This window comes from Seriola aureovittata, chromosome 22 (assembly GCF_021018895.1).
Source record: "Seriola aureovittata isolate HTS-2021-v1 ecotype China chromosome 22, ASM2101889v1, whole genome shotgun sequence".
Taxonomy (NCBI): Eukaryota; Metazoa; Chordata; class Actinopteri; order Carangiformes; family Carangidae; genus Seriola; species Seriola aureovittata.
In genome coordinates this window covers 10,396,524-10,412,034 of record NC_079385.1, presented here as the reverse complement: position 1 = coordinate 10,412,034, position 15,511 = coordinate 10,396,524, and the positions used below count along the sequence as shown (strand labels likewise).

Genomic DNA, 15,511 nt, shown 5'->3' with positions numbered 1-15,511 from the left:
TGGAGTTGTGCAACTACTCTGGATTTACAATTTAAAATGAAGCTTAGATTTCAACAACAGCCAGGCAAGGGACCTTTAATCTCGAGAAATGCTTCTGACTCTGCCCTACTGCCCTATTGCCTTTTAGGCAGTCCCTGGAGTCAAGTAATGGCATAGTGTAATCCACTTATTATTAGTGTATATCTTTATCTTTGAGAAAGTAATAGTACATTCCCTTTATGTTGCACAAAACTCCCACAGAGGAGATCAAGACTTCTTGCTTCTTTGTTGAATAGTTTGGCATACAAAATGCCAAGAAACTGGATAAAAAATGCATAACAAACGTGTGTGTGTGTGTGTGTTGTGACTTTCAGTTGTCGCTATACAATTGATTTACTGTTTCCTGTCTTAATTTCTTCTGGGAACTGCTGAAGTTAAACCATTGTGTTAAACGAACATTTCATTGCGTGTGGTATCAAAGCAAGAATTAACTGGAGGGCACAAAGTACCAGTGAATAACCCACTGCAAGGAAATCACACCCCAACTGACTGGGGTGCTGCTCTTCATTTCTCTGGAAGCACACCATGTTTTTGGAATGACTGCCATATTACAATGACATTTATAAAAGAAATCATGGAAAAGGAATGGGAATTCTCTTTAGTTGTTTCATTGCCTTTCCGACAAGAAACGTTAACAGCCCATGAGTTTATTACAGTTGTGAGTGTAACGGAGCAGGTGTAACAACATGTTGCACGTGTTTATCACAATGGGGTGTGGGCTGCAGAAATGAATCCGCTCCTGACTTTGTTGTCGGTCCCTTTAAGAAAAGTCACATGACGGTCACATGGCGCGGAAGTAGACTGAATTGTGTCGGCGTGGTTGTGTTTACATGAAAAGCCTCTGGTTTACACACCGCATGCAGGTTCGTTGAGTAAATAAACAGTTATTATTTCTTAATAATACATTTATATTCCCGTTTAATGACAGAAATGTGCTTTACTGTATTTGTTAAAGCAGGTACAGCTCTCTGTCACCATAGTCAAGGCAGGGATAATGTGTAGGATACGGATATTACTGTAAATAGACGGACTATTTCGCATGTATAACCTATGCTTATGCAGAAATAAAGCACCTATCATCTTTCTAAGAATATTAACATTGCTTTTTAAGCTGTGTGACAAATCTGACTACCTTTTAAGAGCAGGCTTAAAATCCTATTCTTCGCTGCTGCCGTGTAATGTTAAGTTTATCACCTTATGTTTACCTTCTCCATGATAGTCTCTTATTTTGGACACATGTTTACATTCTCCTTTATCCTTAAGTGTATGAATTGTGCTGTACATATAAATTTCCTTTTTTTTTTGCCTCCCAACATTTCTTATTTCTGTCTGCTCAAAGAGGGAGCCCTGATGAAGTGACCATGAAGCAGGACAGTGATGCTGTGAACGTCCCTGCATGCTTCATATCAAGCCATGAAGGTTTTCTCGGAAGCATCAAAAACTTTATCAAAGACTTTGTGGTGACTGAGATAGACGTCAATGGACAGCAGGTTAATAAAGCTACAGCAACACAGAGCCCAGGTGGTGCCTCCTCATATAAAAACAATGAGACCGCTGCCGAATTTAAGCATAATAATCAGTCCTCTGTCTCACACGACACAGATGTCCCAGCTGATTATGAGGTAGATGTTGCCCCACCTAGTCCAGGCAGCTTTGATTTAGGTGTGATTTTAGGCCAGTCAGTCAGCGATGAGCTTGAGCAGTTCGTGTTGACTCTCAAAGACGAAAAGCCAACCCAGCAGGAGTTATCTCTGGGATCCTTCACTGACAAACACCACAGAGCAAACGTCCACCGGGCCGTCAGACACCGCTTCCCCTTCCTCATGACCGTCACCATTCAGCCCGAGATCAGGGTGAGGGAGGACCCCGACTACAGAGAGCTCTCCCAGCTGGTCACAGAGGACGAAGCAGAGGACTTCTTCAGGTTCATAGATGCCAAAGTGCGGGGCTCATCCTACACGTTTGGACCTGACGACAACAAGGAGCACAGGACGGCGGTCCACCATTTCCTGAGCCGCAGGTTTGGGAAACTGGTGGAGACGAAAAGCTTCAGCGATCAGGGGAGCACAGCGATCTCGGTGAGGCTGAGAGAGCGAGGGAGGCCGAAGAAGAGAAGCGCAGATGAGCGGAAGGAAGAAGAAGTGTACACTGGTAAGGTGTAGGACGGCAACTTTTTCATTATTGATTATTCTCTTATTAAATATACATAACATCAGAAAAGAGATTTAAAAAATGTGCCAGGGCCTAAGGTGATGTCTGCAAATTGATTTATTTTTTCTAAGATATTAGAATTATTATCATATAATACTAAGAAAACTAGTAAACCACTGACATTTTGATATTCTTCTGATATTCTTCCTCTAAAAAAATAATTTTAGCTGTAGTGAGGGGAAAATGGTGTAGTTGTTCCGACTCTGAACTAACATCAATTGGCATTTTTTCAGGTCTGGAAAGTGAAGACAAGAAAAGTGCTGAAAAATATGGGAAGCACACATAGGACTTTTTTTGTTACTTAGCTTACATCATCAACGTCACACACCTATTGATACCTTTTTGTAATATTTTTATGAAAGAAAGAAAACCAGCAATGTGTTATCCTTTGCGTGCCCTCTGTTTCAGCGTTCACCCTGTGTAAGGAGAACCTGGAGACTCTGGAGGCCATCAGCTACATGGCCGCAGCTCTCGGTGTCCTACCGTCAGATTTCACCTACGCTGGGATCAAAGATAAGAGAGCCATCACCTATCAGTCCATGGTGGTGAAGAAGGTCTCACCTCAACGGTAGTGCTGCATTTCTCTTATGGATTTGGTTGCGTTTGGTCTTTACATTTTTTTTCCTGTTCACAAACAGGCGACACAAAAAGCAAGACGGAGGGTTGCAACAGCCCTCAGATGTTAAGGTTCTTTACTATCGTTTGTGTTCGCTTTGAAGCCTCGTAATTAATGGCAGAAATCTGAATGTTTTTATTTATTTGATGTTATGCGTTATTAGGTTGAAAGAGAAGACGGGCGAGTTCGAGAGGAGAGGGATGCGTCTGTCTCAGGTCCGCTCTGTCAGCGAGCCTCTCAGGCTTGGACGACTGCAGGGGAACCACTTTGACCTGGTGGTCCGCGACCTGAGACCACATGGAGCCAGTGACACACACTCCTCTGGTGCAGACAGGCACGCTCGCCTGGCAGCGCTGGTAAAGGAAGCAGTGGAGAATGTCAAGGTATTATTCTGGTTTTTCCTTTGTCGACCTAAACAGATATTGTCCCAATGTAAACACACACAAATGTAACTTTTTATGTGAACCGGCATAAAATATCTACCTTTTAAGGAATGTCTAGACTTTTACAATCCACATGCAATTTATTAGGGACACCTGTACACCTGCTTATTCATGCAAATATTCAGTCAGCCAATCCTGTGATTGGATGACCTTAAAATCATGCAGATAAAGGTCAGGAACTTCAGTTAATATTCACATCAAACATCAGAATGAATGGGGACAAAATATGATCTCAGTGACTTTAATAGTGGCATGATTGTTGGTGCCGGGCGGTTTGAGTATTTCTGAAACTGCTGATCTCCTGGGATTTTCACTCAGAATGGTGCCAACATCTAGTGAGCGGCAGTGACGCAGTGGACACAGGTTCACCAAAACTGGACAGTTGAAGACTTGGAAAACGTAGCCTGGTCTGATGAATGTGGATTTCTGCTGAGGCATGCAGATGGTACGGTCAGAATTTGTGTCAACGGTCCAGGCTACTGCTGGAGGTGTTATGTGTGGAGAATGTTTTCTTGGCGCGCTTTGGGCCCCTTAATACCAATTAATCATGGTTAGTGTGCCACAGCCTGTCTGAGTATTGTTGCTGACCATGTGCCTCCCTTTATGGCCACAATTTACCATCTTCTAACGGCCACTTCCAGCATGGTAATGCACCGTGTCACGAAGCAGAAGCCGTGGAACATGACAGTGAGTTCAGTGAACTTAAGTGGCCTTCGCAGTCTCTAGATCTGAACCCAGTAGTACAACTTTGCGATGTGATAGGATAGGAGATTGGCAGCACGAATGTACAGCTGACAAATTAGCGGAAAGGATGTGATGCAATCATGTCAACATGGAGCAGAATCTCAAAGCAATGCTTTTTTTTGACTCAATCCCACATGCACTGACCTGCTGCAATAAACACTCACTAAAGCACCAACTGTATTAATTTGCGATTAAAAATTAATCCCTGACAAATGCACAAGTTCCTTAACTTTTAGTAACGTTTACTAGAAACTGCAGTGACCAGCTGTTTTCATTCAAAATAATTTATATTTTGTGACTTGTTGTCTCATAGTTACATCTTAGTTAGGAACAAAAAGGGCTTGGTGTTGAGTTCACAGACAGGACAGGAAAGACAGAAGGTACTTGGAGTAAAACTAACACATTGTTGCTTCAGTTTTTTTTTTTTTTTTTTTTTTTTTTTTATGAAAATGAGTAGTGGATGCTTGCTGTTTCTGTCTCACTCCTGCTGTTCGGTTGAAACTAGCTACTGTACCAATGGATAGCCACCGTCACGCTCACTTTGATTGTTGTTGCAGGCCAGAGGTTTTGTCAACTACTATGGACCACAGAGGTTTGGCAGTGGACAGAGCGTTCAGTCTGACAGAGTGGGACTGGCTTTACTCAAAGAAGACATGGTAAGTGTTACGTGTACAGGGCTGGATATGACTACCCCTAAAACTGTCAAATTCAGGTGAGCTGCCACTGGTCCATCAAAGTGACCAGTTCATGTCCGTCCTTCTGGAGAAGCTGCACGCTTCCCGCGGTCAAACAGTGTCATTCCAGTAAAATAATCATGTCCTGTCAGACTGCACAGTCCCTGTGTGGCTGATTGTACTCAGTATGTTCTTGTGTGTGTCAGGTCAGTGCTGTGCGCCTCTTCTTCACTCCAGACGAAGGCAATGATCCTCAGAGCCACGCAAAGAGGCACTTCCTCCAGACAGGTGGGAGCTGGAACAACAACTGACCATTGTGATTTTGTTTTATTTCCTCAGAGTGCATAAGATGATGTGAAAGTTGCTTCAGAAGAACTTTTCAGTACTGAGTTTGAGGAAACTCTGAATCAGTTAATATTACATGAACTGCCCAGTTCCTCTATTTTATTTTAAAGAATCCTTTTCTGTAGAAAAAAAATTATGCCAACATAGCAAATTTATGACATTTTAGAAACTTTTTTTTTTTTTTAAACTTCTGTCTTTCCTGCTTCTCCACACCAGATAATGCTAAGGAGTCTCTGGCTTTGATGCCATTGTCTAAGGCCAGGGAGCGGCTGATGCTGCGGGCCCTGAACCGCTACGGTACAGGTGCAGATGGGTGTGCCCAAGCCTGGCTCAGCCTGCCCCACAGCATGAGAGTCTTCTACCCACACGCCTACTGTAGCAGGTCAGCTGCAAGGAAGATAACCCCAAACACTCACAGTCAACACAGTCTTACGAGAATCATCATCCCGGTTGATTCACAAACTTTTTACTGTTTGCCATTGAGCTGCTAAATTGTAGTAACTGACCTATATGGCAGAAATTTTAAAAAGAGACTCTTTTTTTTTTTTTTTTTTTTTTTTTTTTAAACTTTCCACAGCTAGATAGATCCAATAAGTTTCGGGGTTTAACCTAGCCCCAGTTTGTGTGTCACAGAGCTAGATCTGATTGTGAAATTGTGTTTAACGGTTACTGCTGTTTAGCATCTTCTTCTACGCATCAGAGAGAAATAAATATTCAGTTTTCCCAAGTTGAGACAGTGTTTTGAATTCAGGTAGGTATAAAACTATATATCCTTTGCTTTAAAAAAAAAAAAAAAAAACAGGCAAAATATTCATAAATTAAGCAAAATACCCGTGAATCTGGTAATAAAATCAAATAAATGTACAAATTGTGCAAAGATTGCAAAATATTAATTTTGGAAAATCTGATGCTAGCACTGTGATTCACATGTAATGGAGATACGTGAACAGGAATAAGTGGGGTTAGGTTTAACCCAGCATCACCTGCTTTTGTCTTTGTAATTCATAAACAGATTCCACCCTCAATGAGTGATTTATTTTCTATTTACGAAAGGATTCAACATAATCATAAATAACTGTCTCAAAATGAGTCATAATGAATTCAAATTTAAGCCAGCTCCCAATATTTGTATTATTTTTTAACATGAATATTAATATAATTTGCGCTGATCAGTCTGTGTTTATGGTTGTCAGAGTGTGGAACGAGGCGGCGGCTCACAGGTTGGCTACTCTGGGCCACAGTGTCAGGCGAGGAGACCTAGTCTGGATACAAGAAGGGCACAACAAACCAGAGGACACTGGAGAAACCAGCTCTGCTCAGGTGAGAAAGGTTAGAACATGGAAAAAGAATATAATTGCATTGCATCAAAGGAAATGTAGTGTGTTTAGATACTAGAGGAAGCCTGTTGGCAGAATACAAGCTGTTAAAATCGTCTGTAATACCCATTTCATAATTTATACAATAGAAAAACACAAATTCTACAATTGTATTTCATCTGTAATACAGTTAGTATCACATGGAATATACACAGTAGTCATGGAATTACATAGAATTGCAAATATACAGTATATACACCTTCACAATGATTTGTTTTTAGGATAGATAAAAGATAAGAGAAGAGGAGAAGAGAAGTGAAAAAGTGTTGGAATCTTGCCTCTGTATTTATTTACTTTTACTCTGAAATTTGTGGTTAAATGTTACATTCAGGTCTCATACAAACTGCAACTCTGCAGTTTAACACTTAATATCTGACTTTTACTTCCTTCATTTTCCAGATCCATGTGGTGACAGACCAAGAGGAGCAAGGGGGAGTCTACACACTAGGACAAGTATGTATTTCAGGGAAATATTTCTATTTTAAATGCGACTGTTTCGAGTTTTATCACTATAGTTGTTTGTTATTATGCCGTCAGGTGTTACTGCCGATGCCAGGAAACACGGTGAAGTATCCGGAAAATGCCATGGGGACCTGGTACCAGGAGAGACTGGCCAGAGATGGACTGGAGGACTGTCGCTTCAGAGTCGGCAGCCTGAAACTGAATCTGCCAGGCTGCTACCGCCCCCTGCTGGCCCTTCCACGCAACCTCAGCTACCAGCTCCAGAGAGCAGCCTGCAGGGATGGAGGAGGAGGAGGAGGAGAGGTGACGGGAGAAAGGAAGCAGGACTCGCTCGCTCTCACCTTGAACTTCGACCTGGATTCCTCCTGCTACGCTACCATCTGCCTCAGAGAGATCATGAAGTGTGACCCGTAGAACTCAAGGGGAATTGTTTCTGTTGTATTTGTGTATACTTGTGTGTAAAAGAGTCAGCATTTTGTAACTCACCAACAACATTTTTTAACTTTATTGACGCTACAGTGATTGTGATACAGTATCAGTAGCACTTTAGTTTGTTGTTGAAGTACTGAGCAGAAGATTTTGTTTGTAGGCTACATAGTGAAAAAGCATAATGTGCAGTTAGTTAATAAAACTTCTAAGGAAAGGGGCCACTGCCAAATGTGAACATATCTAAATGTAACAGCATGTTAACAGTCATTGTGTTTTGTGCCATCAATAAAACTTTCAGATAAGAAATCATTGTGCTTCTCGTTTTTGTTTGTTCGTTTGTTTTTGTGTGTTTGTGAACTTTTCCTCTGAGTCCAGATTCCATCTAACATGGTATGGAGGACCACAATAATCAAAATAGTTATACAACATTTCATTAATTGATATATAATTGGACAACGAAAACCGAAATGATAAAACAAATTTCCAAATTGATATATTAATCCATCCATACATATACAAGTTCTTAAAGAGTGCTGTAACGTTTCGATTCTTTTCAAATTAAAAAGTGGGGAAAAAATACCAAAAATGGAAAGCAATTTTGAATTCAACTGAAACAATTTGACAATTTTTCTCCGCAAATTGATAAATATCCAAGTTCTCACAACTGATAATGTTCTTATTTGGTCTCTCCAGAGTTCATTCCTCTCATTGTAATTTTTTTTTTTTTTCTGTTGTCTGTTTTGTTGTTTCTTTTTTTGCCACAGTCCATCTTTAATTGTGAACATTTTCTTTGTGCATTGCATTGTGGGATTATAGTGTCCATCGGCACTCACACAAAGCGGTGTTGGTGTTCATATTGACCGTCACTGAATGGTTTGATTGGTATGAAAACAATGTGAGTCACATGCTAGGGCCTTCGCAGTCACCCGGTCTCAACCCAACTCAGCACCTATGGGAGATTTTGGCCCAACATGGTAGACAGTGCCAAGGAATATCCACTAGATGGAGACAACAGACAATAATTGTCAGTCACATACCACTGGTAATGCTTTGCTCAAAATGGTCATACTGTATATAAAGATAGTTTTAAACTAATTTGTCTTCAGTTTCCTAACTGCCCACCGGTTTCCTCTTGGTCAAGCTGGCAGGCAAAATATGAAGTTCCTTATCTGAGTGAAAACAGCACCGGCGCCACATGACTAACAGGCTAATGATATTTCAGAGTGAATCACGTTCTCAATCAGAGACTAAATCCACCGTGTCAGTTCATATGATCCACTCTCATGTGAGAAGCAGAGTCATGTCCTGGTGAGAAAGCCATTTTAAGAATCTATTCATAATATAATGAAGCATAACAGCCATGGTGTAATTATGCTGCATTCGATCTGTATTAATATTGAGCCAGCTTTGCGTCCTGTGACTAATTTATGCAATTTGGATGAGGATGTTTAAAGACGGCAGCATATAAAACCTCCCTCATGAATAACTCACACTGGATTTACCTCTGGGGTATTTCTAATACCCGCTACACTGTTAGCAAAGTGAAAAGTAACTGACTATATGGATGTTTTAGTCGGAGGTGGGTTCTGACATGCAGCTTGTCATCAACCCATAGCACTGTGTGATAAAGTGTCTGCCTGTGAGCTAAATTGTCTGCCAAAGAAGCGTATTAGCAGTAATGAGTTTCTTCACTTATTGAAGACTTTTCTTACAAAACGACACACTATCCACCAGAAAGGAGGGTGTATAATTAAAATCCTTGTAGTAACACTTACAGACTGAATCCTATACTGGATATTAAAAGTTTTAGTAAGAGTTTTTATGTTTTTTTTTTTTTTTTTAGCCTCAAGACAGCTTAATTGTGACACTCATAAAAATAAAACGATTCTTTTTTTTCTATATAGTTCTCACATATTAAAAAGTAGTCATGTGCTGGGGGAATCCCCCATGTCCCCCAAGTGAAATAAAGGCTGTATGTTTAATTGTGAAACTCGTTGACCTCTCTGCAGTCTCATTACATTCTCAAAACTTTGGTCTTACTGTGCTTGCAGATGTCTCGACTCAAATGACGCATTTCCAGAATTTCTCGACTATTTACGTTTATCACATAAAACCATAAGACTCAGATCAGGATGAGATCTGTGTGAATGGCTCCTCTATTCGGAGGTCCGTCTTATTTTTGGCTGTGTTTGCTGTGACAGTTCGGCCAGCCATGTTGTCTCTGAGTGACTCTGTGTGTTCGGTAGTTAGTCGTCAATCTGCCTCAGTTCTATGACAACATCTTTACAGCACTTCCATTTCCTTAAATTCAGTTTGGAAATGTTTGAAGGGAAACTACTGTAAGCTACAGTAGATGTAACAGCCCTGCCAAACACTTGAAAGAAGCATTTCACTGCATCACTGTGAAGTTCGCTCTGCACCCTCTGCTTTCTGTGATTGACTGTGGAGCGACTGCACTCTTTATGTCAAATCCCTTTTAACAAGGCATTTATTCAAGGTAGATCTTGGCAATACAATGACATAAAATTAGATTCATTTTTTTTTATGTCAGCTGCAAAAGTACACTCTCACAATATTCAAAAAATATTAATGTTTTAGGATCTAAAGTGGTTAATGAGATGATGAATGAAGGGAATCGGCTCAGACTCTTTTGTGTGTGAGTCAAGAAGTGAAGCCCTGTTGTGATGGTGGACGTTTAAAAGGAAGTTTAAAATAACAGGCCACCATATAAACTGTAATAATATTAATCTCCTAACCCTTATACAGTATGGTCTGTAAGCTATTTTTTTTAATGTATTGAACAAATCAAATTCAAGTAGTCTGATTTGTGTGATGATAGTAGGGGAGTAATCAGATCATTCTGCCTTACAATGTTTTTGAAAGATTACTCATACAGGCACAGCTACACTGGAACTTCAATTCACACATCCATGCCTACAAATGTGAATATTATCCATCACCAAAAATCTAAAAAAAACAAAAAAAAAACACTGCAGTGTACTTGTGTAGCTGAGGTCCAGCCGCACATGCAGCCGAGAAGAGCACTGGCGAGAAGTAATTGATCTGATTCTCCCTCGCAGATAGTGAGGACAGTATTCGTCAGCTGTGATTCCTCTACGCAGAAAGACAAGGGTCGAGTGTCTTCTCCCTCATCTTCTGGCTCATTCCCGTTCCAGCCGGCCGTGGATAAATGTTGACCCACTTCAGCAGCGAAGATGACAACTTTACTACTCGTCTCGCCTTGTTAAGAAGCAGAGCGAGGGTGAGTGGGGCTTGAATGAGAAGGGGAGTAAAGAGTTGTGAAAGACAAGTGACATGGATGTACGGTGATATATTCTCCTCGCGATGAGAAGTCTGGGAGAAGGCTGAGGGTTATGAAGGACATCAAGTGCCTTTCATTTTTTCAGCCTTTTAAAAAGGCCCCCGAAAACACATGTTGGATGTTATTTTCAAAACTTTGATTTTGCTGTTTATTTAGTCATGAGTACTTCACGTTCGCAAGAAAAATTCAAGACTCAAAATCATATTTTCAGGGGTTTTAACTGGGGGAGCGATATTACCGCATATAAAGAATATCTAGCTGCTGGTGGTCTTGGAAACACCTGCTACACCTAGGAGGAAGAAGATGGAGAAAGGCTGACAGAGAAAATAGGAAATATAACAATGGAGGAAGAGAATGATGGATGGCGTAGTGAGAACAGAATGGCAAGCGACAATGAAAGGGGCGGGAAAATGGACTAAATCAGTTGTAAATCACTTTTTATCAGCAGCAATATACTAAAGCATGAGGAAAGTGAGGGAGGAATTAAGGACCACGTTACTTTTGTCATGCACAGCTGGTGTTTCCGGTGTGATGAAAAAAAAAAAACAGAATACACTTATGGCAATGTGAAGAGTTGATACATACCTACGCACACGCAGACACACACGGCTCCTCGCTCATGATTAGACATATAAACATTCCAGTGACCTTTGACCTGCTTGAGCCGTCTGTCCTCCAGTCGCTTGATTGGCAAGTGGCTCACAGTCCGATGTTTTTACTACCCTGATACCAGAAAGTGCATGTGCAAAACGTATATTTAAGTGTGTGTGTGTGTGTTTATGAGCTTGTCTGTGACTGTGAAAAAGAAAGCGAAAGAATGAGTTGAGTGAGTGTTTTTTCTGGGCCCCCATTAACCACGCTGCTGCAGGAGCCGCCGCTGAGTGTTGTCCAGACGTGAGAGTCTGGAGGTTGGATAAGCGTGAGCAATACTGTTGTTACAATGTCAAAATGCTTTCTGACTATAGTCTCAGGAAAAGAAAACAATCCCTGCACCGTTTTTTTTTTTTTTTTTTTTTGCAGTGTGTGCCTTTTCACGTTTGGAGCTGCCACATAAATGTGAATATCCTCCGTTTAGTCTTTGGGATTTCCAGTGTTTTCTTAAGAGCTCATACACTTGCATTGCAGGAATTTTTTGTTGAAGTGATTTATTTAACTGTCACACCTACTCCAAGTGTCATTCACCGAGTTCAGAGTCGGTGCACAAAGGCTCTTGGGTTGGATTCTGGTACGTTGATTGCAACAAACCAAGCTAACAGGGGTGCAGTTGATGGAGGGGAAAAGTTAAAACCAGACCCAGAAATAATTTGGAAATGGTTTTCCCACATGAAATTCTTATTTCACACATAGATGATTCTGTTGCTGGAAAACATAACCTTTTTGTTGGCACGGGTTTTAAGAAAGCTCACAGTAACTGTAACTCATGATGGACCTTGCCTGCGTGTAAAAAGGCGTGTAATAAGAACTCAAGTAAAGCTCGAAAGCACACATGGCCTTACGCATGAGCCATGTGCAAGACTTAACCTGTGACCTATTCGTTATGGGACAGTGTCATTCAACAGTAAAAAACCATGGGACCTTTTCTGCTGCCCAGAGGCTGCTCTCTCACCCACTTAGCGTACTCCAGTCAGTGTCCCACGTGTTAGAGGCCTGCATGTGGAAAATACACTGACCTGATAACTGCAGCGGAGCTATCGACAAGTGGAAAAGAGCAAAACCTACGTGAAATTAGATTGATTAATGGATGGAGGTAATGCTGCAGTGCTTTTGAGAGCGTCACTGGATCCTGCACATATGGTGAGGCTGGATCCAAGGGACAAAAAGAGAGCATGTGAATGTTGGACAAAACATTCCCATGATGTCAATCTACAGTGTGTACGAAGATATCACCTTTAACCTATTCGGAAACAAGAAATGAAATATTTTATGTTTCTGACAAAATAAAAAAAGATTATCTCCAGGTAGGAAAACCACAGTTGTACTTGAAAGTGTGTGGGTGTGTGTAACTGTATCAGATGTATCATGCTCAGTCAGACGTCATGATCGAGGGTTTGAAACCATAACATGATGGGAGCTTGAGCCAAGTTGAAGTTTTGGGATGCTCCACAGTTTGTGTCTTTCATGATCAAGTTATTACTTTATTACAGCAATCATGGAACAATGTGGTTGAAGCCAGAGTGGAAAATTAATGTTATAGCTATACGCCAAGCGCTGCTAAATTGTATCTCTGGCTGTGAACGAAGCACAGATCCAACACACCTCTTTTCTATAATAAAATAAATAAAAAGCCATAAAACATCTGGCTGCTAAAATATAAAAAGTGGCTGTGGACGTTTAGATCAGAGCAGTCACCGTGTCCAGTCAGTGGAAAAAGTTAATTTCCTGCCCTGCTTGTGACCCAACGAACAAGCTAGCTTTTTTTTTTTTTTTTTTTACACACTCGGGCACAACATCAGCGGGGTCTTGCTAAACTGCCTGCACATGAGCCATTAATGGGTTACTCGCTACAATTGGGAATTTTTCTCACACTGTAAAAGTTAAGGCAAAAAAAAAAAAAAACACAACAGAAAAAAAACTGTTAAACCTCTGGCACTGAGTGCTCACTGTACCCAGGCAGAGTGGAAGAATCTGTTGACTGGCTGTAAAGCACAGGGAGGTGAAGGAAAGCTCATTATTTTTAATGACGTCTCTCCGCTGATCGAGAGAAGGAGAGAGAAAGAGAGTGAGATGGACCATAATATTACTTGAGCTAGCTACAGACTACAATATTGAGACCTTGTCGAAGCATATGACATTAACCTGTGACGACCAAAAACATGGAGGTTACAGTACGTTAAACATTCCCATCATTTCTCAACAAACAAAAAACTTTCAATTTTATGAATGTAAACACATCACCCAAAACATCTTTCACAGAAACACAATAATATATATCATACTCTAAATACATTGTTTAGACCTTCTGCAGTGAATTGTGTAAATGCTCAGTTAAAAGGAAAAGAACATTTTGGCATTAGCTTGTCAGCTGAGAAGATACCACTCACATATCTCCATACTATATTTGTAGCAAGAGCTAGAAACAATTAGCTTAGCTTAGCTTAATAGGGGGAAACAGCTAACCTGGCTCCGTCCGAAGTTAAAAAAAAAAAAAAAAAAATCTGCCTACCAGCTAATAAACATGTATCTTGTACAAGTAGGCAGTTTTGTGTTGGAATTATTTCTTAGCCACTTAAGTATTCTTTGGCTAGTTGCCTGGTTGTTCTCGGTTCGTCTGTTTCTGAAAGTTACAGAAATGGCCGGACAGATGGAGTATAAAGCCGGCTTCAGTCCAGGCCAATATGAGTCCAATCACCTAATTGCCCCCTCATCGTTTCTTTCAAACTTCTTTGGAAACAATGGGGAAATGCTAGCCTGGCTCTGTTCAGTCTATATGCTAAGCTAAGCTAACTGTCTCCAGGCTCTAGCCTCGTACTGATTTAGCATACAGATATGAGAGTGGTATCAACAGGAAAGCTGCTAAGTGTGTATCTCAAAATGTCAAACTATTATTTCAATGAATAACTTCATAGTGTTGCATTATGACAACATATTACATTTTTTATAAAGTAGTCTTATATTATCAAAATTCCCAAACATGAAATAGTTTGCTCAAGATAACCTCCTCAAGTAACACACACACGCACGCACGCATGCACACACACACACGCACGCACGCACACACACCTTGAGGGGCACATCACTGAGGTTTGGCGTCCTGTATCCTTTCTTTGCCATCAACTTCTTTCTTTTACATCAGTCAGTGTCTCAGTGGTGTAGCTGGTTTGGGGCCTGACTGTAGCCCTGTAATTACCTTGTTGACTAAATCCCAGCTGTGTGTGTGTGTGTGTGTGTATGTGTGTGCGTATTTGCAAAATATGCGCATGTGTGTGTGTTCATGGACAGATAGGAATGAAAATGGGAGGCAGGCCACTTTGGAGCAGCTGCACCGGTGTGAGCCTGTTGGGTTCAGAGCCTGAGGAGGAGAGAGAGAGGGAGGGAAAGAGAGAGAGAGCTGTCCTCATGGTGATTGATGGAGTAGCTTCCTGTCCTGGTGGAGGTTATTGAGGAGCTCCGAGGGACCATCGTTATTTCCTGATGCTCTTAAATATCCTCCTCCAATCTGCCCCAAACCCCCCTCCATCGTTTCTTTCACTTTCTCACTCCTTTCACCCTCCTCTGTACGAAGCCTGCCCCGTTCCCCTAACTCTCCCTCTTGTTTTACAAGGGAATGACAGATACTGTTTACATATGGCCTGCTGATATCTCCATACCCCAAATTATCTACACAGTATCTCACATCCAGCCATGCTTAGACCATTAGATAATGTGTTGAAGAAAGTAAAAGCACTATTTATCATAGATATAGGCTAACAGACACATTATAGCCTGCTAAAATTGGCTGTGGCATATACATAATACTGTTATTCTCTCTGTGTCTATACACACAGTCAGGCATCAGGCCTTTGTCACATATATTTCAACAATGTTTGTCTACTCCCTCTTTTTTTTAACTCCAGTTTTACTCTCTGTTCTTGCTCTCTCTTTTTGTTTCCTACCCTACTATTTTTTTTCTTTCCCACCTCATGTCTACATTGTAACGAACACACAAAAGAAGAGGGAAATACACTTATTCACTAACTTGTATATAACGTAAATAAGCATACTACCCAGAATGCCACACTTTTCCCTCTTTATTTCCCCATTCATGTTGAGGAAATAGTTTAAGGAAAAATACGGGGATAAAAAAAAAAAAAATCATATTTTATAAAAATGAAATAAAAAAATATAAAGAAAGAAAAATAATTTATATGCCT

The 15,511-nt window shown here is 40.8% G+C and overlaps 1 protein-coding gene across 2 annotated transcripts; it reads left to right on the top strand.

Annotated features, from left to right (window-relative positions):
- Nucleotides 1-818: 818 nt before the first annotated feature.
- On the top strand, nucleotides 819-7,645 carry pus7l (pseudouridine synthase 7 like). Of its 2 annotated transcripts, none has more exons than XM_056367008.1 (10): nucleotides 819-902; nucleotides 1,379-2,190; nucleotides 2,659-2,818; nucleotides 3,030-3,249; nucleotides 4,611-4,709; nucleotides 4,934-5,015; nucleotides 5,289-5,454; nucleotides 6,266-6,392; nucleotides 6,848-6,901; nucleotides 6,986-7,645. In XM_056367008.1, exons 2-10 carry the CDS (start codon nucleotides 1,401-1,403, stop codon nucleotides 7,322-7,324), a joined length of 2,037 nt encoding a protein of 678 aa, XP_056222983.1. In that variant the 5' UTR covers nucleotides 819-902; nucleotides 1,379-1,400; the 3' UTR covers nucleotides 7,325-7,645. The 2 variants fall into 2 exon arrangements, with proteins under 2 accessions (XP_056222983.1, XP_056222982.1); XM_056367007.1 differs by having other exon boundaries at nucleotides 6,266-6,401.
- Nucleotides 7,646-15,511: the final 7,866 nt, after the last annotated feature.

Coding starts and splice junctions, on each gene's coding strand:
- pus7l (XM_056367007.1), top strand. CDS start 1,401: ATGAAGCAGGACAGTGATGCTGTGAACGTCCCTGCATGCTTCATATCA. Junction 2,191..2,658: donor GGAAGAAGAAGTGTACACTG/GTAAGGTGTAGG, acceptor CCTCTGTTTCAG/CGTTCACCCTGTGTAAGGAG. Junction 6,902..6,985: donor GAGTCTACACACTAGGACAA/GTATGTATTTCA, acceptor TTATGCCGTCAG/GTGTTACTGCCGATGCCAGG.